Below are 21,960 nucleotides of genomic sequence, written 5' to 3' on the forward strand. Positions count from 1 at the left end.
CTCTCTCTCTCTCTCTCTCTCTCATTAATAAATAAACCTTCTTTTTAAAAAAAAGGGTGCATCCTTCCGATAAGTCAAACTGAGGCACAACAGTCTCCCCACCAGGATGGAAGCTTCCGGATGGAATCTGGCTGGCAGCTGGCAGCTGAACAAATGAATGCTTGCAGCTCTCAGCCCCTCCCACCTGTCCAGCCAGACAACTGCTACCTCGGGGCAGAGGGACAGAGGGAAAGTGGTTGGGCAGCGCGGGGGCAGGTGGACGGCGGACAGAATGGACCCTCCCCCCAGGCCCAGGCCGGGGCCCCTGCAGCTGTGAGCTGCTCTGCTAGACAATCGGCCCTGCCCCCCATCTCTACCCCCACCCCCACCCCCGTGGGCTGCTCTGCTAGACAATAGGCCTCCCCCACCTCTAACCCCCCACCCCACCCCAGGAGGGGAAAGAATTGTGCAGCCAGAAAGAAGCTCTCAGCCCGGGCGAGGCGGGCGGGCTTGAGTGACACCGGGGGTGGGGGGTGGGGGGCTCCTAGCAGCGGCCCCCACTTGCCCCTCGGGTGCGGGGAGACACTCCCAGCGGCTCCGGGGACCGTTCTGCGCGCCGCGCAGCATCCGCAGGGACCGTCAAGGCGGCCTGCCCGCCTGCCAGTTCGTGACCTGCTCCTCCACCTCCGCATCCCGGGCGCGCACAGTGCTTCTGCAGCGGGGCGGGGGGGGGGTCGGCCTGGGTGGTGCGCCCGCGCGCATCGTCTCCCCTCACCCGTCGGTGGGCGGGACCGGGAGGGGCGGTCCCCCCCCCCCCCCCCCGCAGGGGCTTTATTCTGGAGTCCCCGGCGCGTGGCCGCGCGGTCCCGCGCGCTGGTAGCCGAGGCGCCGGGGGCTCCATTGGCTCCGGGATCTAACCCCGCCCGCCGCCCAGCACGTCCGGGCCGCGCTCGCGGGGCGCGGGGCCGCCGCCGCTATTGTGTGGATGCGGATGCGGCGCGGGGCCTCCGCGCTCCTCCCGAGATGGCGAACCGGGGCCCGAGCTACGGCCTGAGCCGAGAGGTGCAGGAGAAGATCGAGCAGAAGTACGACGCGGACCTGGAGAACAAGCTGGTGGACTGGATCATCCTGCAGTGCGCCGAGGACATCGCGCACCCGCCCCCCGGCAGGGCCCACTTTCAGCAGTGGTTGATGGACGGGACGGTAAGGGCCGAGCGCGGGCCGGGCCCGGGGCTTCCTCCCGGCGCGGCGGCCGCTGGCTCGGGGCACGGCGTGGGCGTGGGCGCGCCGGTGTCCCCGGGCTGCGCGCCCTGCGCCGTCCCCGGCAGCCCGGAGCAGCCCGAGCACTCCCCATCCCCATCCCCATCCCCATCCCCATCCCCATCCCCATCCCCATCCCCCCGAGGGGCAGCTGCCCCGGGACTTAGTGCCAAAGGGGAAGCCTTTGGCATTGAAGGGAACCCCGGGAAGGACTCCCATCAGGATTTCTCCGGCCTCTTGGTCCATCAGCTCCGGGAGGGGTCGTCCTTCCCCAGGCCCCGGGGTTTGGGTTAGTTGCAAGGTGCAACAAAGGAAGGGATGGAGGACACTAACCACCCCCCCCCCACTCCCTTCCCTTCCCTTCCCCTCCCTTCCCTTCCCTTCCCTTCCCGGGCCCTGCTGCCTGGAGGCGCTGAATGTCTGATGAACACATGGGATCTCCAGAAACTGAAGGGGATCCTTGCTGGACCCGATGCTCTTGGGCGCCTGGGGGTTGGGGCCTGCCGAGGGGAACGAGCCCATCCCTTCTGCAGGCTGCCATGCACGGTTACATAACAGCTGTGTGTCGCTTTAGGTTGGGTTGCCCAGGACCCGGGTTCCAGGCATCCGGGAGTCCCCGGTCCAGTCCTGGGATCCGTGGCTGGCACACAGGGGATGAGTTACGGAAGCCTCAATCGGATCTGCCTTTCGATAGAGGACATAGTATTAGATTCTACTATTTGACTTCTCCTCCCTCCCTTGGAAGTCTGGACCCCAGGCCCCATCACCCATATTGTTCCCTATTTGTAGACCTGCTTTACCTCTGCCAGAGAAAGGCCCGGAGGAGCAGGGCGAGAAGGGGATGCCTGGGCTGCAGCACCCACTGCGGTCAGGAGCAGCCCTGGGATCCAGGCCAGCGGGGGCTTTGGGATGTGCTGTGGGAACCGGGGCACCCAGCCCCGAGCCAGGGCCTGCCTGGGGTGCCAAAGACTTGCCGCTGCCCAAACCTGTGAGGCGTTCCCTGTGGGGCCTGGGATTCCTCTGCCTCAGCCACCGGTTCGTACAAAGGGAAACACTGATACTGGCTCCCCTTCCCCCTTCAGGTCCTGTGCAAGCTGATAAACAGTTTATACCCACCCGGACAGGAGCCTATCCCCAAGATCTCAGAGTCGAAGATGGCTTTTAAGCAGATGGAGCAAATCTCCCAATTCCTAAAAGCAGCAGAGATCTACGGGGTCAGGACCACTGACATTTTTCAGACGGTGGATCTGTGGGAAGGTAAACAGCCCCGGGGCCTTGTGCCCGTCCCCCTCCATGTCCCCCCCCTCTGTGAAACCTGCTCACACTGTTCTTGCCTGCATCTGCCTGTGTGTGTGTGTGCACACGTGTGTGTGTGTGTGTGTGTGTGTGTGTGTGCGCTCGCGCGCTCCTGGGGGGGGGAGGTTATCCACTGTGACCCCACCCCTTGGGGACATTCTATTGAAAAGGGTCCCCTCCTCTGAGGGAACACACACCCCGAGGCCATGGCAGGGTCCGACACTGAAGCCTCTGAGGACAGGAAGCCAATAATGGTTGCAGGGATGGCTTTTATTGCTCTTACCCCTCCCACAAGGTACTCTTGCACAAATGGTAGCTACTGGAAGAGAAGGGAGGTGCTGAGCACGCTTCTGACTCACCAGCGGCAGGGCTTCCAGACAAAGCCGCCTGGCGCAGCTCTGTCTTCCAAGCCCAGAAATCCAGAGCACCCCAACCTCTTACCGGGCTCGGTGACTCTACTTCCCAGATATGTATTCTGCTTAGAGAGTGTGACATGATTTTTTTTCTTTCACATTGGTGACTTAAGAAGTCTTATGAGGCATAAAAATCAAATCACATTTCCGGACATATTTAATAATCCACCGTTGTCGGGGAACATGATGTGACTGGGAGACAGTGCCCGAGAACTTGGGACCCACGGTCACAGCGCCTAGAGGCGCCCTTGGGCCCAAATGCTTGTCGCCTGCGTGCAACCATGTAGGCCCTGGGGACAGACCAGGTGAAGGCGGGCTGCCAGGCAGGCCCCGCTCTCAGTGCCCGCTGCCACTGGGTGTTGTCAGTGCCTACTGGTCCAACCAGTAGGATGCCCGGGCCGGTGGTATTTCCTGTCTCCTTCACTGGTGAGTTGTTAAAATCCTAAGACACCAACCAGTGTACCGCGCTCTGCCTCTGCCTAGCAGCGCAGATCTCCGGACCTGCAGGTCAGGCCCTGGGGCCTGGTGGGCGCTCGCCTCCAAGTCCTCCTGGACGTCACACTCCAGGCTTGTGGGGTCTGCTCTTTAGATCAGAGCTATGATGTTTCCCCCAGCTGATAACGAGAGCCACTGCTTGTGGACATTTTCCCATGCAGTGGGCCTAGTGTGAGGGCCAACCCGCTCTCCTAGGACCGGTGACGTGGCGTTTTCCGGTTTCCTGGAGGATGGAGCGGAGGCTTGTCCATGGTTACCACGTCCGATGGCCGGCAATTAGCAGCCAAGGCTCATGCCCCAACTCTGATGCTGGAGGATGGGCCTCAACCAGTGCACCCCACTTCGGGCAGGAGGCTCCCTCCTTCACCTGCGCGGGTTGTTGGGCCCTAGCAGTGACTGAGGGGAGGAGGAGGGGGAGTTGGGGCTGTGTGGGACAAAGGATGGAGCCCCTGCACGATGGGCTTCATGTGACTAGAAGGGTGAGCCCCCCCCCCCTCCGGTATAGGAAGCGTGTAGGAAGAGGAAGAAAGCAGAAGGTCTGTGGGACACAGGGACCCTGAGTGTGCTCTCCTGTCTTTATGGGGCTGACCATGTTTTTACCTGCTGAGGACCAGGCAGATAAACTCCATACCCGGGAAGGCGCTGGCAGTGAAGGGGAGGGGAGGGGCGGGCGATGGCCTCTGATGAACAGAGCAGGGGAGGTCTACACCACCTGCCCCAGCCCTTTAGGTTAATGCTTCTTAAGGGAAGGGAGGGGCAAGGGGGGGGTCAAGAAGCGCAAGAGAGAGAGTGTGGTAGCCTGAGGTAGGGTAGTGGCCAGGTGGGCTCCAGGCCAGGTTAAGGCTTCTAGAAAAGAGGAAACGAGGCTGACGCTGAGGAGTCTCATCCCTGGGGCACAAAGTATGAAGCTTAAAAGGAAGAGAAGGAGACTGGTTCCAAGGGCAATGTGGCTAATGTGGTAGAGGGCGCCGTGGCCTGCAGCGGCAAAGCAGGTGCTCAGGAGTGTCCAGGTGGCCTGCAGGGGCCCCAGGGCCCCCCATGGGACAGTGAAGACGGAGGATCAGGCCTGGTCATCCCGAGCATTAGTGGCAGTTGGTGCTCAGGGTGCTCAGCGCACTCAGGGCGCTCAGGGCACTCGGGGTGCTCAGGGTTCTCAGGATGCTCAGGGCGCTCAGGGTGCTCAGGATGCTCAAAGTCCTCAGGGCGCTCAGGATGCTCAAAGTGCTCAGGGCACTCAGGATGCTCAGGGCACTCAGGGCGCTCAGGGCACTCAGGGTGCTCAGGGCACTCGGGGTGCTCAGGGTTCTCAGGATGCTCAGGGTGCTCAGGGTGCTCAGGATGCTCAAAGTCCTCAGGGCGCTCAGGATGCTCAAAGCGCTCAGGGCGCTCAGGATGCTCAGGGCACTCAGGGCGCTCAGGGCACTCAGGGTGCTCAGGGCACTCAGGATGCTCAGGGTGCTCAGGGCACTCAGGATGCTCAGGGTGCTCAGGATGCACAGGGCACTCAGGGTGCTCAGAGCGCTCAGGGTACTCAGGGTTCTCAGGGTTCTCAGGATGCTCAAAGCGCTAAGGGTGCTCAGGGCGCTCAGGGCGCTCAGGATGCTCAGGGGCTCAGGGTGCTCAGGGACTCAGGGTCGGGGATGGGGCCTCAGGCGGTGCAGGTACCACGCAGTGCGGCAGGAGGTGGCGCGGTGGGAGCCTTGGGCGGAGGAGGGAGGGCCGGGCTGGGCCTGAGCGAGGCCCTCGGGACGCAGGGAGCCGGGTTGGGCCCTCCAGGCTGTGCTCGCCCCCGCGTGGCGCTGAGCAGGCGGGAATCAAAGGGACACCACGAGGCAGGCGTGCGCGGCTACAAGGAGCTGGGCCGTCTCCCCGCATTCTGCCCGCGGCCCCCACGCTGCAGGCCTCCGTGCCCCCTGCCCGCCTCCCTGCTGGCATCTGCCCAGGAGCCTGCGCGCCACCACACCCCCCGCCCCGCCCCGTGGCCCATGTTGCTCTGAAGCTGTGGGTGGATAAAGCTGCAGGAGGCCTTCTCATGTAGGGCTTGGGGTATTTTTAGAGACGCAGAGGCCCCCGGATGGATGGACCCATTGTCCTGGAACCCCTTTTCCAGGCACAGTGAAATGTGTGAAATGGACTTGGGAGATACCAGAATAAAGGGACTTTGAAAAGGAACCCAGGGCAGAATGGCCCAGAAAACAACCCAATCCCAGGGATATGAGAGACAAAGCTCCTGAAGTTCCCCTGGGAGGGCGGGCCATCTCCGCCAGGGCTGGGGAAGAAGTGAGGGCCGCTTGGAGCCTGGTGCAGTCTTCCTCTTGGATGAGGGAAGGCCACCGCCTGGCACCTTCTGGATTTGCTGTGGGCACGGGAAGGGGCAGCAGTGGGGCCGTCTCAGCTGTCCATGACTCAGGACAGCGTTCCGGAGGTTTGACGTCAGTGTCTTTCCTGTGCAAGGAAAGTGGGAAGGGGAGAGAGGGGAGCAGGAAAAGGAGGTGTGTGTGTTCGTGTGAGAGAGAGAGACAGAGACAGAGAGAATGAGCGAGAACACGTGGGAGCTGGGGAATGCTCTGGTCCAAAAGACTCAAAGAAAACTTACCCTGGAAGCTCGTAGAAGGCAGGTTTCTGAGTCAGAAGCGAGATGGCCTACTTCACACCTCTCCTCCACCCCTCATCAGTTAACTTTTTTGAACTTCGATTTTTCTCATATAAAATGGGGGGATTTTTTCTCTGTAAAATGGGGGAATAGTATCTATCTCACAGGGTTGACATGCGGATGGAATTGGATGATGCGTTAGAAGTGCGTAGCGTAGTGTCTGGCAATATAGAGCATAATACATGGTGACAGTGTAAAAGTTACTGTTGTCATTGGCCTGTCCTTTTTAGGACAAATGGGAAATGAGGGCAGCAGGAGGAAGGCTGGGGAGGCACAGATTCTGTCTTGGGACAGATGGACTCCATTAATGGTTTCACGCAGAAGCCGGTAAGGTCGCCTGGATGACATCTGCCCTCTATCATCTGGGGTGTCTTTGGTGCATCGGCCATTCTCTAACACAGAGGGACTGGCTTTGCCTTTTTTGACATTTTTCTATCTTGTAGTCATTACCCTCTTGACGTATTTCCCCATAATATGTTGCTTTGCCAATTCCAGACCCAGAAGATCTCAGTGCAGTGAAAAGAGCATGAGTTTGGAGTCAAGGAGATGGGTCCAAACTCTTTAGCTACATCCCAGCATTGTGAGCTTTTAGCTTCCAAAAGCCTGATTTTCCTTCTCTGTAAATAAGTCTAGTACCTTCCTCAGAGGGTTCTTATAAGGATTAAACGTGTGCAATGCCTGGCTAATGGACACCTAATAAATGTTGGCTTTTTCTCCAGCTTCAAGACCATCGGCAACTAACCTTTGGGTTTCTTTGCCTCACCACATGCTGAGCAAGCATTAGACATGTAGAATTCTAGAATATCAGAGCAGGCAAGACTCTGATAAGGCCATTGTCTGATTACTTTTCTCAGTAGTCCTACTGATGGGGATCCTGGACCCATGGTTTTGCCCTCTCCCAGTTCCCCTTGCGTGATGACCAGGATTTGGGGGTTTACATCGGGGAGTGGAGTACCTGTAAGGTCCAAGTATATTCTCTGGGGAGGTGACGCTGTGTGTGTCATTCCTTAACAGCAAAAGCAAAGAAACATTTCACCCAGCCTGAGAGACATTTTGGGATCTTGTGAGGTACTTGTAGTGACTTGAGTCATCACACATGCCTGTTGCTGGCAGCCTCCTCTTTTGTCAGCTCAGTTACCCCAAGGTCTGCTCGTGATCATGTTTGGCAGGTTTCCCCTTCAGCGGTGATTCTCAACCTCCAGTCTACATCAGAATCACTCGGCGGGCTTAGGAAAACACAGCCCCAGGATTTCTGAGATATTAAATCTGGGGTTGCTTACTAATTTATAGGTGACTCTGCTTCTGCTGGCCTGGGAACCCCGCTTTGAGAACCACTGCCCTGCAGAGCGTCTCCAGGAAGGCAAGCAACAAAAATCCATACAACTCACAGAGCAGGCCCAACCTACTCTTGGACATTTCTCATTTGACTGTAGCAACAGTTTCTCTACCTTAAATAGAGAATTGGGGCCATGCCTAAGTTATCACTCAGGGAAATCAGAAATGATCCCAGAAAAGATGAAAAAAAAAAAAAAGCCAGTATTCCAAAAGTAATAAAGACTAGTCAAGACTGATAAAAAGATGGAAGTAGGTCTGAAGCAAAGAGTTTTGCCTGAAAACAGTAAAAAAACGTTTAGTATTGAAAGTAGAGCGTCCAATCTGACTTACCTGACCCAATGACCTCTCTGTGGTCTTCTTTCTCTTCTACCCTTTCGATTATTTTTTCTTTCCAAAGACATGCATAAAATATCACAAAAGTGATAAAAAAAAATTCAAGAGAACGAACTCCTTGTTTAAGTGTCCTTATGGTAATTGCACTCAAACTTTATGAGTAGTAAGGATGCCTGGCAGCTCAATTAAGCATCACTCTTGATCTCAGCTCAGGTCTTGATCTCAGGGTCGTGAGATCAAGCCCTGCATTGGGCTCCATGCTGTCATGGAGCCTCTTACTTAAAAAAAACAAAAACCAAAAAACCAAAAAAACAAAAAACCAAAAAAACAAAAAAACAAAAAAAACATCCTGGGTTGGGGAAGCAGGGAACCTAATGATACCCTTGCCCCCCGCCCCCGGAGGTTATCATTTTGTAGTTTGAAGTGCAAGACCATACTGGGGGAAACACTGCTCTGTGATAATGCAGGAGGGAGGGCACACTCAGGTGTCAAGACCCCCGAGAAGAGGTCTGCCAGGGTAGACAAGGGAGGCTACTGTACTATACGACTGTCGCATTTTCTAGAATTGTAAGTATAATATTAGCCCCTCCCATAAGCGGAGACGAGGAGAGGCCGGGTTGCAGGATCCAAATGCTGAGCTGTTAATGTTACATTTGGTACCTCCTAGTCCATATGTCACTTCTCTTTTTAAGAGCAGTGATCTCCATTGTAGGTCACTATCAAGGACTCAGCATCTAGAAAATTCCCAGCACTTCCCAAGTAGTTGGTACTTCTTTTAGAACCGTTCTTTTTGTTTTTTGTTTTTGTTTTTTTTCTTGGAAGAATAGTCCTGAGCAGTGGTTTTCGAGCTGTCTTGCCAAAATATCTAGGGGTAGCTTTCAGGGAGCAGAGATTCCATGCTGCCAGACTCTGAGCTGGCTCCCAACTTGGATCAGATCCTTCCAATTATTGACTTTACCATTTGATTCCGTGGAGGATCTCTCTGAAGGGAGGCGTTATTGCTTAAGGAATGTCATGTAATACTCGCCATGTGCCAGACGTTGCGATGTTTTTAAAAAGTGGAAAAAAAAAAAAGTGCTGGAGCAGTGCTTGCCTATCCATCTGGCTGTTTCAGAATCATCCCCAGAGATTGTTCCAGAATCTGGATTTTTAACATGCTCAGGTGTTTCAAATGATCAGTCTGGTTTGACAGTCATCATGTTTCTGAAACTTGCCTGATGGTGTAAATCACCCGAGGAGCTTATTAAAAATATAAACTTCCAGGCTTCCCTCCAGGCCTGCTGAATCAGTCTTTCAGGGGAATGATGTCAAAATTCATATTTTTAAAGCGATTTCCCCTGCAGCATCCCGTAAATAGCCCAAGAGGCTTGGGAAACCTCCTTCTGAAATGCCGTGTTCTAGGCAGATGGTGACAAGATTCACAGAACTTCCTTGACCTCATTACTCCTTTAGTCATTGAATATGTGACTCCTGGTTGCAGAAGTCAGCTCCCACAAACGGCCCCCTCCCTGCAACAGCATGTGATCTGGAATTCTGAACTGGGAAGAGACAGGAAGCTAGGACAAGGCCCTCGTCCTTTCCATCAATCCCCGAGCGCTGGGGCTCCGCATAAGGGATGTCTGTGAGAAAGCTCACCAGACGTGGGCGGAAAGCAAGCTGGGCAGAGTTAGAGAGGCAGATTTCTGCTCAGTGTTTCCTAGAATCTTGGCAGTGATTAATTTGATTGGCACATATGTTGGCAAATTGAACTCCAATAAGAAAAAATTTAAAAAATTTTGATTGGCCCATGGTTGGGGGACTCTAGGCCCCAACTCTTCCTCTTGTTTTAACCTTATTTGGGTTAAGACCTGGAGAAATGATTCCAGACAACAACACTCAGACTTTATGGCCCTTGGGGTTAGTACCCTTGAACTAATGGGGACCAAGAACCGTGACTGGGTCTTGTCCCCCCAGTGCCTACCCTCTAGCCTGGCCCTGAAGCAACCCCTGCCACCCCTTCATATCATCTCGGATCATCAAGAAACATGCCATCCCAACCAGCCTGCGATGGGGGACCATTGGGAGATGGTGGCCTAGTGGACTGTTGGTGGACTTTGCATTCCGACACCTGAGCTAGAGCCAGGCTCTGGTTTCCTTGCTGAGTGACTCTGGGCTGGTTAGTTAACCTCCTGGATTAATTTTCCCATCTGTACACCGGAGGGAATAATATCAACACCACTGGGTTGAGGTCATGTATAATGAAGTGTCTAGCCTAGAATTTATTTCAAATCTCTTGCCTCGGGACCTTTCTTTTCTTTTCTTTTCTTTTCTTTTCTTTTCTTTTCTTTTCTTTTCTTTTCTTTTTTTTTTTCTAAAGATTTTATTTATTTGTTCATGAGAGACACATACAGAGAGAGAGAGAGAGGCAGAGACACAGGCAGAGGGAGAAGCAGGCTCCATGCAGGGAGCCCGACGTGGGACTCGATCCCGGGTCTCCAGGATCAGGCCCTGGGCCGAAGGCAGGCACTAAACCGCTGGGCCACCCAGGGATCCCCCCTCGGGACCTTTCTTAAGAAAAGCTCCTCTGGGGCACCTGGGTGGCTTAGTTGGTCAAGCACCTGCCTTCGGCTCGGGTCATGTCCATCCAGGTCCTGGGATCGAGTTCCAAGTCCAGTCGGGCTCCCTGCTCAGTGAGGTGGTTGGCTTCTCCCTCTCCCTCTGCCCCTCCCCCTGCTCGTGTTCTCTCACTCTCGAAAAAATAACTAAAAACTTAAAAAAAGAAAAAGAAAAGCTTCCCCCATGTGGTCCTGTCGGATACAGCCCCCTTCCCTAGCTTCTCCTGCTCCCAATCACGGAGTTGCTCCCTTTTCCGCTCTCCAGGATGGGGATGGGGGGTGTAAAGAGCTCTGGGTTGCCAGGTGTCTGACCCTTGCCCCCAGCTCTTTCCCCTCCTCCCTGCTGGCCTCCTGTGGTGTGTACTCCAGCTAGGGGCTGGAGGAGGAGGCTGGGGAGGTCGGGTCGGTGCTCCTGCACAGCTTGCCGCTGCACCCCGGGGGGCTCTGGGGTACTGTCCGTGGCTGGATTGCTGGGTGTCCGGCTGCACATTCCCCCAGCTCCTCGGCCCACCGGCCTGGCTCTTTCCAACCACCAGAAACAGATGTCCCGTGTGCTTCTTGTACAGAGTCCAGATGCGTGGCCTACCCTATGCTTCCTGTGCTTAGTCATGGTCTAGCGTCTTTCTGAGAGCTCACGATTTAAGAGCAGCCCCTCTGTCTGCCTCTTTCCAGAATGATCCTTCAGAATATCACTGCGGCTCTATTTAAAAAAAAAAAAAAAAGGTGGGGGGAACACATTACACAGTGACAATTACAGAAAAGCTCTTATCTATGGAGAGAAGTCATTCTCGGAGCCACCTGCGGGCTGGCTCTCTGGCGTGTGGCCTCCTCCGGCCATCTGCTGCCCAGCACTCTGCTTCCAGCACCCCAGCTGCTCCCTGCACCCTGGGGGGGGGTCTCCTGCGACAGCACAGCCTCCCCTCCCTGCACTGTGCCTCAGGATCCCCGAAATTGCTCTGTGGTTAATGGGGTGGGGGGAGAAAAGGAAGGGAAAGAAGGATGTGCTGTCTCTCTCCCCCTTTGAGTAGACGCATATCCTGAAGTGGGCTCGTCCGTGGGCCTCAACTGCTTACTCCACCAGAGTCCCATCCCGGCCGCCTTTCCATCTGCCTTTCTCCTGTGATTCTGAGGTCCCCGGTGACCCAGCCGGGTCAGCCGGCTGCACGGACCACAGATGGTTCCCTCAGTGCAAAGAAGGCCCTCCTTTTTTTTTTTTTTTTTTTAAGATGTATTCATTTATTTGAGAGAGAGAGTGTGTGCATGCATGGGCAGAGAGGCAGAGGGAGAGAAAATCTCCAGCAGTCTCCCCGCTGAGCACGGAGGTCCCCCCAAACCCCTGCCAGACCCCCATCCTCCTACCCCCCACCCCCCACCCCCGCCCCGTGCAGGGCAGAGCTCCATCCCAGGACCCTGAGATCACCACCTGAGCCGAAATCAAGAGTCCGATGCTTAACCGCCTGGGCCCCCCAGGTGCCCCCAAACAGGGCCTGTCCATGTTTCACAGGGCCTGCCCTTGACTTTCACAGCTTTGCCCCCCCGCCCCGCTGAACACCCTGGGCCGCTCCAACCCCGTGCCTTAAACTTTGCTCTCCACACTTGTGCCCTGTATGGATCTGGCCCTAAATCAGGGCCAACGACGCAGGAGCGCCTTTCCCAGTCCAGGGCAGTGGTCAGCTGGAAGGGAGGAAAGGAGGTGGGAGGACAGGCTGACCTGGGGGGCCGGTTGCCTTCTCTTGTGGGTTCCACGTCCCTGAGCTCCTCAAGTGACACTGCCCCCGCTCCCACTGTGTGAAGGGCACACCACACCTCTTTCTCTCTCTCTCTCTCTCTCTCTCTCTCTCTCTCTCACACACACACACACACACACACACACACCCAAGCCAACTCTCTATTATCTCCATTTAGCTCCTTCCAAGCTGCACAACAGAAAGGGCCTATCATCTGTGTCACATCGAGTGCTTTCTGTCATTTGCTTTCCTTCATGTTCTGGCCGCCAGCCCAGAGCCAAGTAAGTACTCCGTCAGATGCACAAGGGTGATTTTAGACCCTTTTAACCCAGAAAAAATAAAAAAGAGAGGAGCCAACCTGGGGTTGGGCACAGTTAATCCATCCAAGACAAATCCTCTTCCGCCAACCAGCTCTTGAGCCTATCCCCAGGATTTCCCCTTGCCACAGCCTGTAGAACCCACTGAGGCAGGGGCCTCTGCCCAGGGCGGGGACCTACATATATATCTGAGCACCTAAGAGTTTGGAACGCTTTATTCCTACAGCAGCTATGAAAGGATGAGAAACTGGGCAAGTCCTGTAGAGACGAGGCAGGTGATTTCTGTTCCTTCCTGGGAAGCTGTGCTATGGTTAGCTTCAGGACTTTGAGAACTATTTGCTATCCCTCCCCCTTGGATGGGACCACCTACAGCCTCCTATCAGAACTTCCTTCCCAGATGGCCAGCCCTATCCTAGATTCCTCTGGAAGGCCTGACATCGGGTTGGCTTTAATCTCTTTGTTGACTTGCAGGGAAGGACATGGCAGCTGTGCAGAGGACCCTGATGGCTCTCGGCAGCGTTGCAGTCACCAAGGATGACGGCTGTTACAGGGGAGAGCCCTCCTGGTTTCACAGGTGAACATCCCTTCCTGCCTCCCTGCCCCTACCCCTCTCCCCTGCAGCAGAGGATGATTTTTACAAGCGAGAGCATCTGAAGCCCCAGAGGCTATTGCAACACGAGCCCTCAGGAGCAAGCACTCCTGTCCCACAGCGGATTCCCGAGAGCAAGGACAGGCCCATGCTGCCCTTGAAGCCAGCAGCCCGCCCCGGGCCGACATGGTTGAGTGTTTCCTGCTAGAGACCTGGACGCTTCTCCAGCTCTGGCCATATGCTCTTTCTCCAGAAGCTGAGCAGGACTGACTGGCTATTCTCAGAGGTGGCTTGAGGTCTGAACTTGGTTTTATTTATTTATTTTTTTTATTTTTTATTATTTTTTTTGAACTTGGTTTTATTATATTCTAAGAAGCCCCAAGTCAACTTACTTATTCTATTTTTTCCTGGACTCAGTGAAGGGACAATATGCCCTGCTGTCCCAGTGAATTTATTGATAATAGTCACTCTCACTTTCAGAAGTGGCCTGGCCTGGATATTGTATTATGTGGTCACGTCCGTAAAGGATTTATTTTGTTGTTGTTTTCAGGGGTAGGGGAAGCAACGGAGCTTGAACTCAACACAATAGCTCAGTGGGCAATGAAGACCAAAGAGCACTTTGTAGTAAATAATTGGCCTCACATTTCCCTCACCCCTCTTTCTTCTTCTAGACAGTTATAAAAAGGTACCAGTTTGTGTCATTTTAAATGAACCTGGTTTGAAAACCTCCTAGATACTGGCATGTTGAAACTCTGGATTTAGTCCCAGCTTTGTCAGTGACATACCATGGTTTCTATGACACACAAAACCAAAATTACTATCTGACTCTTTATTGAAACTTGCTGACCTCTGGTTAAGAATGAGACGTTTTTCCTCCTTGACTCTTAGGTCCTGCAGCTCTAAAATGGGAACATTGATACTTGGCCCTACACAGGGCAAGGCGGAATGGAATTAATGGCATGCTTTGTAAGAAGAGCTGTTTGTAATTTTCACAAGGGCTTGAGGTAACTGTAAGAGAGTGAGGGACAGGAAAAGTTGTCTGAGGGTTAAGTCCTCAGAGAGAAAGCCACCGATTCTTTCCTGGAAATTCTGAAAAATGATCTGGATTCTAAGGAGTAGAGAGCTCATGTATCATGAAAAGCCCACTTGGAATAGGGCTATAGCTCATGATAGGACAAGAGATTGGGGTAGAACCATAGCTCAGGGTAGGAACATAGCCCAGGGTAGGACTATAGATCAGAGTAGGACCATAGTTCAAGGTAGGGCCATAAATCAGGATAAGACCATAGCTCAGGATAAAACCATTGCTTGGAGTAGGGCCATAGCTTGGAGTAGGACCATAGCTCAGGGCAGGGCCATAGCTTGGGGCAGGGCCATAGCTCAGGGCAGGACCATAGCTCAGGGTAGGACCATAGCCCAAGATTGGACCATAGCTTGGGGTAGGGCCATAGTTCATGGTAGGACCATAGCCCAGGACTGGATCATAGATTGGGGTAAGGTCATAGTTCAGGGTAGGACCGTAGCTTGGGGTTGGGCCATAGCTCGGGGCAGGGCCACAGCTCGGGGCAGGGCCCTCATTCCTGCCGGTACTGTAGCCCAGTATAGGGCCTCCTGCTCTATTTGGTGGACCTCGTGTCTGTCTGGTGGCCCCCAGGAGAGCCTGTCTAACCGCCTGTCTTGCAAAGGGTTTGAAAACTGTCCGCATGACATGATTCCACCCCACTTCCTCTGCCCAGGAAAGCCCAGCAGAATCGGCGAGGATTTTCAGAGGAGCAGCTCCGCCAGGGACAGAACGTCATCGGGCTGCAGATGGGCAGCAACAAGGGGGCCTCCCAGGCAGGCATGACGGGGTACGGGATGCCCAGGCAGATCATGTGAGAGGCCGCCTCCCGCCTCCCCGGAGGGAGCACGAAGGTTCCACACACCGTCTCTGTGATAAAGAAATAGTTAGTCACCTTCTGACCTTCTCTTTCTCCGAGCCTCCCAGTTTCTGGTTTTTGCAAGTGCCGCATTTCCGCTGAGAACCCGCCTTGCCCGCTGCCACCTGTGTCCCCGAGAACTATGCAAAGACTCCGCCTCCTCTCCCCCAGCTCCTTCTTAGCCCGAGCCTCCTCTTGTCCGATTATTTATTTATTTATTTATTGGCCAAAAATCCCCCTCCTCGACTTCTCCGAACACACCTAATAAACAGATTAGTCTTGTGTCTTCAATGTCCGCGTCGTTCTCGGTCACCATCGGGCCTTGGCCGGCAGGGCTGGCCTCCACACACTCCAGAGATCGGGGCCATGGGACTAGTGAACAGTCTCTGATTGCAGGTGCAGAGATAGAGGGTAGCTGGGAGGACGCTCTAAGAAGGTTGTGTTGCACGTCTTGGCAGTGGCCGTAGAAGTTCAGGAATGGCTTTGCCCACTTTGGCCGCCGAAAGCCATGGGTTCAAGACCAAGCAAGCTCTTTGATCCCCTTGGTCAAAGTTCTGACCTTGTGCTTATGATGCTAGGCCCTGTGGGAGGCACCGGAATGAGCAAACGGAAACCCCAGTTCTTAAGGGGCTCTCCTATGGATGCCCAGGAAGCGTTCTCTGGGTGGGTGGTTTTATGAAATGGATGGGTGACAGCGGAAGGAAAGTGCAGCTCTCACGTCTGTACCAATAACCTTCCCCCTGCACATCGATACAGTTTCTTCAGAAGCCTGGAGTTAGTTAGGGCACTGCCGATTGCTCCCTTCCACTCACTTATGGGGCCGAGATCCCTGAGACTGTTGGAAATTGCCTGAGACTGAGATCTAGCTGAGATGGGATAGGTTCTAAAGATTCCGTGAGCCACATAAAAATTAAGAAGGCTGATCAACCCGAGGGCCACGATGTAATCTTATTCTTTCCTACCCGTAGAAACGGGGGCGGGGGGGGGGGGAGAAAGTGATGCATTTAATAAGAAAAGAAATAAAGCATTGTTCGTGTTCAATGGATTGCTCGTGAGCAAGAAAAAGTGAAATAAAAATAAATGAAACTATAGATCTTGTCGCCCTCTAAGAGTTTGGGTGGTGCCTTTTCAGATTGTTTTCTGTAGTTCCAGGCTTCCTCGGAGATTTCTATGGGCTCCCCAGGAGGGTGGGCAGCACTGCTTACAGGAGCCAGAATCCCAGGTCCCTATTCCCTCTTTAGTGAAAACACCACGGATCTTATCTATTTTACATGTTAGGATTCAGCATAAGGTTTTTTAAAACTTCTAATGTTTTAAAACACACACACACAAGAATAAAAGCTACAATAAAGGAAATGAGCCTGAGTCACCTAAAGGACCTAATGTGTCCTGTAGGAGCCCTGTGGACCCTGACAGCCACTGGTGGGTTGTCTGTTCCTGGAAAGATGTCACATGACCATGACGACCAAACCAGGACCTGAGAGTTTCCACAAAAGCAAGAGAGACAGGCTTGAGGGATGCCAAAAAAGTGAAATAAAACAGAGGGAATTCCTGGAGAGAGATAGAAGGTGGTCAGGTCCCTGGCTGGGATTGGGAGCAAGGGCATGGGACACGGCCTCCATCAGCGGTGGGAAAGGCTTGTGAGACCCTGGCAGGCTGGGCCTGTTCTGTGCCCCCACCGCCCGGCTCCACCTCTGTTGTGCCAGAGACACAAAGAGGCAGAAAAAGTGAAATCAGTAGCTGCCAAATCCCAGGGCAGTGCTTGAGGGCAGAAAGTGAGGAGAAGGTGACAACGCTGATAGACTTGCTGGCACCCAGGCATTTCCTCCTCCCAGCCGGAGCCCCCCAAGCCCCTCAAGCTCTCACCTCTGACAATGCATGATGACCGCCTGGAGATGAGGCTGTTAAATAAATTGAGGCCCTGTGAGGGGATGGACAGGAGGTGTACTGGAGTCCTAGGAGTTAACACCTAATGAATGAGAGAGCCCAATTTGTAATCCCAAAGACTACCTGCCTCAGTGTAGTATTTCCAGCTCCCAAGAATCACCAGAAGCAATCCAACCGAGGCCTGAGGTTTTTTTCCCCCTCTTTCTCCACTTTGTATTTGCAATCAAGGTTATCCGCAAATAACCTCAGGGCAATGTGAGCTCTTGGGCAACATCTGGAAGTCTCCCGAGGAACACAAGTACTGTACATCAAATGACACACTGGATCCCCCCGACCCCATGAAGCAGAATTCATGGACAAGAGGAATCATTTAAAAGTAGTCTAATAAATATACTAAAAATAATAAGGGAAAGTATTGGAAACATGAAGCAATAATCCATTATGAAGAAAAATCAACTGGTGACACAGAGCATAAAAAAAAAATAAAATAAAGATCAAGAGTAGAATGGATAAAAATGAACCAGCTAATTGAATATCAAAATAAGGTATCTGTAAAAAAAGATAGACACAAATAAATATGAAAATGCTAAGTGATATGGGTCAAAAGTCATAAAATGGGAATTTTAGAAGGAAAGGAAAAAATATAGGGGAGGAAAAATCTGAAGAAATGATTTTGAGAATTTCCCAAAAATTAAAAAAAAAATTAAAAATAAAGACCAAAGGACTCAATTTTTAAAAGACTTACAAAGATGCCAAAAAAAAATAAATGATAAGAATCCTCAGGAGGAAACATTGTAGTGAAATGTATGACCACTAAGAATAAACACCAAACTCTCAAAGCTTTTAGAAAGTAAAAGCCCGTTACATATAAGAGGAGAAAACCATATTAACATTGAATTTCTCAACAGTAACCCTGGAGACATAAAGTGATATTTTCAAGGAGCTGAAGGGGAAAAAAGAAAACATCCAACATGTAATTTTCTACATACCAACTAATTTTTTTATGCCCAAAAGTAGAACAGAAATATTTAACAAAAACCCTCTGAAGACATAATTGGATTAAGGATTCCAATTAGAAAAATACCTTCCCGGGAAAATGCTATTTGATATAGGAAATGAGAAGCAAAAGAGAAAATTTTATTCTTGTTTAAATAAACCAGGACTAAACAATAGAGTGAGAGAAAGTTTATCCATAACAGTCCAGAAAAAGAAAAAGAAAGTGTCCTGTTTGGAGGAAATATAAATATATTGATGAATTTAAGAAATTGTTGGGAAAAGACAAACATATTGAATCTAACTTCATGAAGCTTTTTTACCATTGATTCCCAAACCCAATAAGAACAAGAAAGTTACAGATTGATTTCACTTGGGAACATAGATGTGAAAAATTCTGAATAAAATAATGTCTAATCAACTCCAGCAGTGAATTTCGAAAATCTGTTAGAACGAACCCTTTTCTCTCTTTTTAAGAGAACCTTTTTTTTTTTAATTGGACAGGCTCTTTGGGGACCCATCCCTAGCTAGCTCTGAGTAGAAACTTGAACCCGTGTTCCATCCCTTTCCTTTTCCTGTTCTAAAATCATAGAGATATCCCCTATTCTGAGCCTTGAGCCTTATTGGTAATAATACTAGAGACCAAAGGTGAAATGACCTCTCCTCCATCATTTGGCTAATCCTTAGAGGCTTCTTTAGAGGCTTCCAGGGCAGGACTCTTTCATTGTTCTTACTCAGCCTTCCTGCTAATCCTAATTCCTCCTGTGGCTTCACTAAGTAATGTCCTAACGTAGCACTATATTCTTTTCATTTATTTATTTATTCAAAAACTGTCCTGGTGATCAGCAAAAGCCATCTATGTGCTGAAGGAGTGAAAATGACCAGAAAACCATCCTTGCCATCAATGAGTCAACAAGAATTTTTGGAGTCCCTAATGTATTTGTGGAATTATACTACAAATTAGGGAGACGATGAAACATAAACATGACTTTTAATTGAATGAATTTGTAGTCTAGTGGAACAAACAGAATCAACTCTGCAGTTCCTTGTATCAGCTGCTTGTTTAAGAGCCAAATGACAGCCACGTGCACTTGGACTCAAGGAAGAGTTCCCCGGGCCAGGCTGGCCAGGCAATGTTTGCCGGAGGAGGCTGGACTCGGGGTATTTCTGCTTTGTGCCATCGTGAGGCTGTGTGGGCAGCCTTACCATTGTCCCAACCTGCCTGGACCCAACCGAGTTAAAACATTGAGGAACAGGCTTGGATGGCAAGAAGAATCCTTGCCGGGTGGACTTGAGCAACGGCCATGGTGACGTGGGGAGCACCTGTGGCAACTCAGCTGGGAGCCTCATTCCACCCTAGACCTCTAGGAGACAGGGTTGAGGGTCAGGATCTTTAAAAAAGGCACCAAAGTTGTTTGTTTTCAACTTATTTTTTAAAAGGATAATTCAGGGGCACTTGGGTGGTTCAGTGGTTGAGCATCTTGCCTTCAGCTCAGGTCGTGATCCCGGGGTCCTGGGATCGAGTCCCACATCAGGCTCTCCTCAGGGAGCCTGATTCTCCCTCTGCCTATGTCTCTCCCTTTTTCTGTGTGTCTCTCATGAATAAATAAATAAAATTTTAACAATAAATAAATAAAAGGACAATTCAATCACCTTACTGTGCAATGTACAGGATGTACAGAATATCTAAAACTTTCCCTGGTGATGGTTGCAGGTCCACCACGGGATCCAGTCAGCCAGCTCTCAGCTGTAATCTGTTTCAATCCAGGAGCCAAGATCAAGAGCCTGATGATCATGGAGACAAAAAGATTTGCTAACGGCTAGAGACCTCTGTAGGCATGCGGCCTGTCGTGTGCCAGGTTGCAGTGTGAAAATGTGTCCCATTCCTGGTTGTCTCATACATCAAAGACAGAGGATTTAAGAAAACGTCTGACTCCAGGCAGACAGACCAGGCCAGAGTTTTCTACTTTTCCCAGCACCCCTCCCACCAGCAACAGTGATTGAAGCTGGGTCGTATGTCAGAGGAAATGCAAAGCTCAAGTTTCATAAAGCCAATTTTTTTTTATTCGCAGGCATGCTGTCACTTTAGTTATCATTTATAGAAAGCTTTCCTGATATCATAGGTTGCAGCACTATTGTTGATAATAAATGTAATTGCCGACACCTCAAACTGCTGATTTCATCAATCGTTAAAATTTAAATAACTCGGGGCACCTGGATGGCTCAGTGGTTGAGCATCTGCCTTTGGCTCAGGTCGTGATCCGGGGTCTTGGGATCAAGTCCCACATCGGACTCCCTGCATGGAGCCTGCTTCTCCCTCTGCCTGTGTCTCTGCCTCTCTCTGTGTCTCTCGTGAATAAATAAATAAGATCTTTTTAAAAAATAAAGTAACTCTGTTGACTATGAATCCTTCACTGCTATGGTAACACAAAGCACAAAGTGACTTCAGGTAGCATTGTTGGCAGAAAGGAGCACATCGTCCTTACAGACTGTTTTGGGTGCTCAGTTCCCTTGGACATCCTGAAAGCTAAATGTCCCCATTTAAACAGATGACAGTCAGCTTCTTGAGTGATGCAGATTCAAGGCCATGTGTCAGGCAAGCTCGGTAATGCCCCTACGTTATGCAGATGATGAGTAAGTTTAAGATGACTGTCTCCCCCGAGTAAGGGATAAGTGTGGCTATTTCTCCACACTCTCATCAGCATTATCACTTAAAAAAATATGTTTGTGATGTTCTGAAAGACGTCATCCATGTTTTAGGTTATAAGTGGAACTTAGCATATTTTCTGAGCAGCTGCCAAGGAGTTTTATGACTGCTGGGTCCTAACCCCAAATCCTGACATTTTTCATCACAAAGAGCATATTAAATCCATGAGCTGTTCATGCTTGTTACTGACTCTGACGTACACAGGGTTGGTAAAACAGAAGAGTCAACTGGTTAAAAAAAAATAAAAAGGCAAAATATGAGACCAGAGCAGAAATGATTACTTCCAGAATTCAACTTGAATGTCTTAGGCCAAAGAACTAAAGCAAAATGTGGCTAATTTGTCATTCAGCAAAAATCAAAGATCTGATGTAGCTATAAGCCTGTTATATACTCACAAAATAAATATGTCAACTTTTATGGCCCTGGGTGGAGAATGTAAAGCTGTTTTGAAGGGCAAGGATAAATCTCACTATGGTCCGATTGGGTTTGGAGTGATTACTGCCCTGCTGACCTTTAGTTTTATGAAACAGATATTGAATGTCCTTCTGTCGGATAAAATTAAAGATCCATGCTGGTTCCATATTCTTGGATGAATAATTCTCTGGGAGGCCTCTGCATCAGTCTTATGATGGAATGAGTTTGGCTCACAGAAGTTACAAAATGAGGAAGTCTGCCTGAGAAGAAATCCTGCTTCAAAACAACCGAAGGAAAAAACAATGTGCGAAGGGAATTTCACTTGAAAGGATATTTATTGAGCACCTACTAAGTGTCAGGAACTCTATATAATCCATCTCCTCTAATGCATATAACAATCCTGCAAGGTGAGTACTTACATCATTTTCCAGATAAGAAAAGTGAGAATCAGAGAATGTGAAGGACTGCCCAGGCTTTCACGGTTAGTTATGGGGAAACTAGAATTTGAACTGAATATTATGATTCCAGAGTTTTGTGGATTCCATTATACTACACTGCCTTCCACATCCTAGACACGGCTGGGCTCTGGGGGCTGCTGTAGAGATGAAGACTTGGATCCCCCCTGGGCTCACCCAGCATTTAATCTGGTGAAGAGCTCACTTGTTTATAATTCAGGAAAGCACAAATATGTATGATTTTCTGGACCCAGCTCAGAAAACATGTTTAATTCCTCCCTGAATTCAGAAGGGAGGAATATAGAAATAACCAATATAGTGTATATAGTAATAACATATAACACTATATATCATATATATAGTATACAGAGAAATAACCAATACTTAAGATATCTTGTTTTACATGCAGGAGTTTAACATACGATTCTTTTTTAAAAAAAGATTTTATTTATTTATTCATGAGAGACACAGAGAGAGAGAGAGGCAGAGACTCATCCCTTAACATATGATTCTTGATCAGAATTATTCCTGCAAAACTATATAAATGTTACATAATTTTTTCCTTTTCTTTGGAATTGTTTAATTAGGGCCAGA

The 21,960-nt window shown here is 50.8% G+C and overlaps 1 protein-coding gene across 1 annotated transcript; it reads left to right on the plus strand.

Annotated features, from left to right (window-relative positions):
• The first annotated feature begins 759 nt into the window (after positions 1 to 759).
• TAGLN3 (transgelin 3) lies at positions 760 to 15,201 on the plus strand. Its single transcript, XM_025990033.2, has 4 exons — positions 760 to 1,182; positions 2,322 to 2,496; positions 12,874 to 12,976; positions 14,728 to 15,201. Exons 1-4 carry the CDS (start codon positions 1,003 to 1,005, stop codon positions 14,867 to 14,869), a joined length of 600 nt encoding a protein of 199 aa, XP_025845818.1. The 5' UTR covers positions 760 to 1,002; the 3' UTR covers positions 14,870 to 15,201.
• The last annotated feature ends 6,759 nt before the right edge of the window (positions 15,202 to 21,960 follow it).

The sequence above is a fragment of the Vulpes vulpes genome, chromosome 1 (genome assembly GCF_048418805.1).
Source record: "Vulpes vulpes isolate BD-2025 chromosome 1, VulVul3, whole genome shotgun sequence".
In the NCBI taxonomy this organism is placed as follows: domain Eukaryota; kingdom Metazoa; phylum Chordata; class Mammalia; order Carnivora; family Canidae; genus Vulpes; species Vulpes vulpes.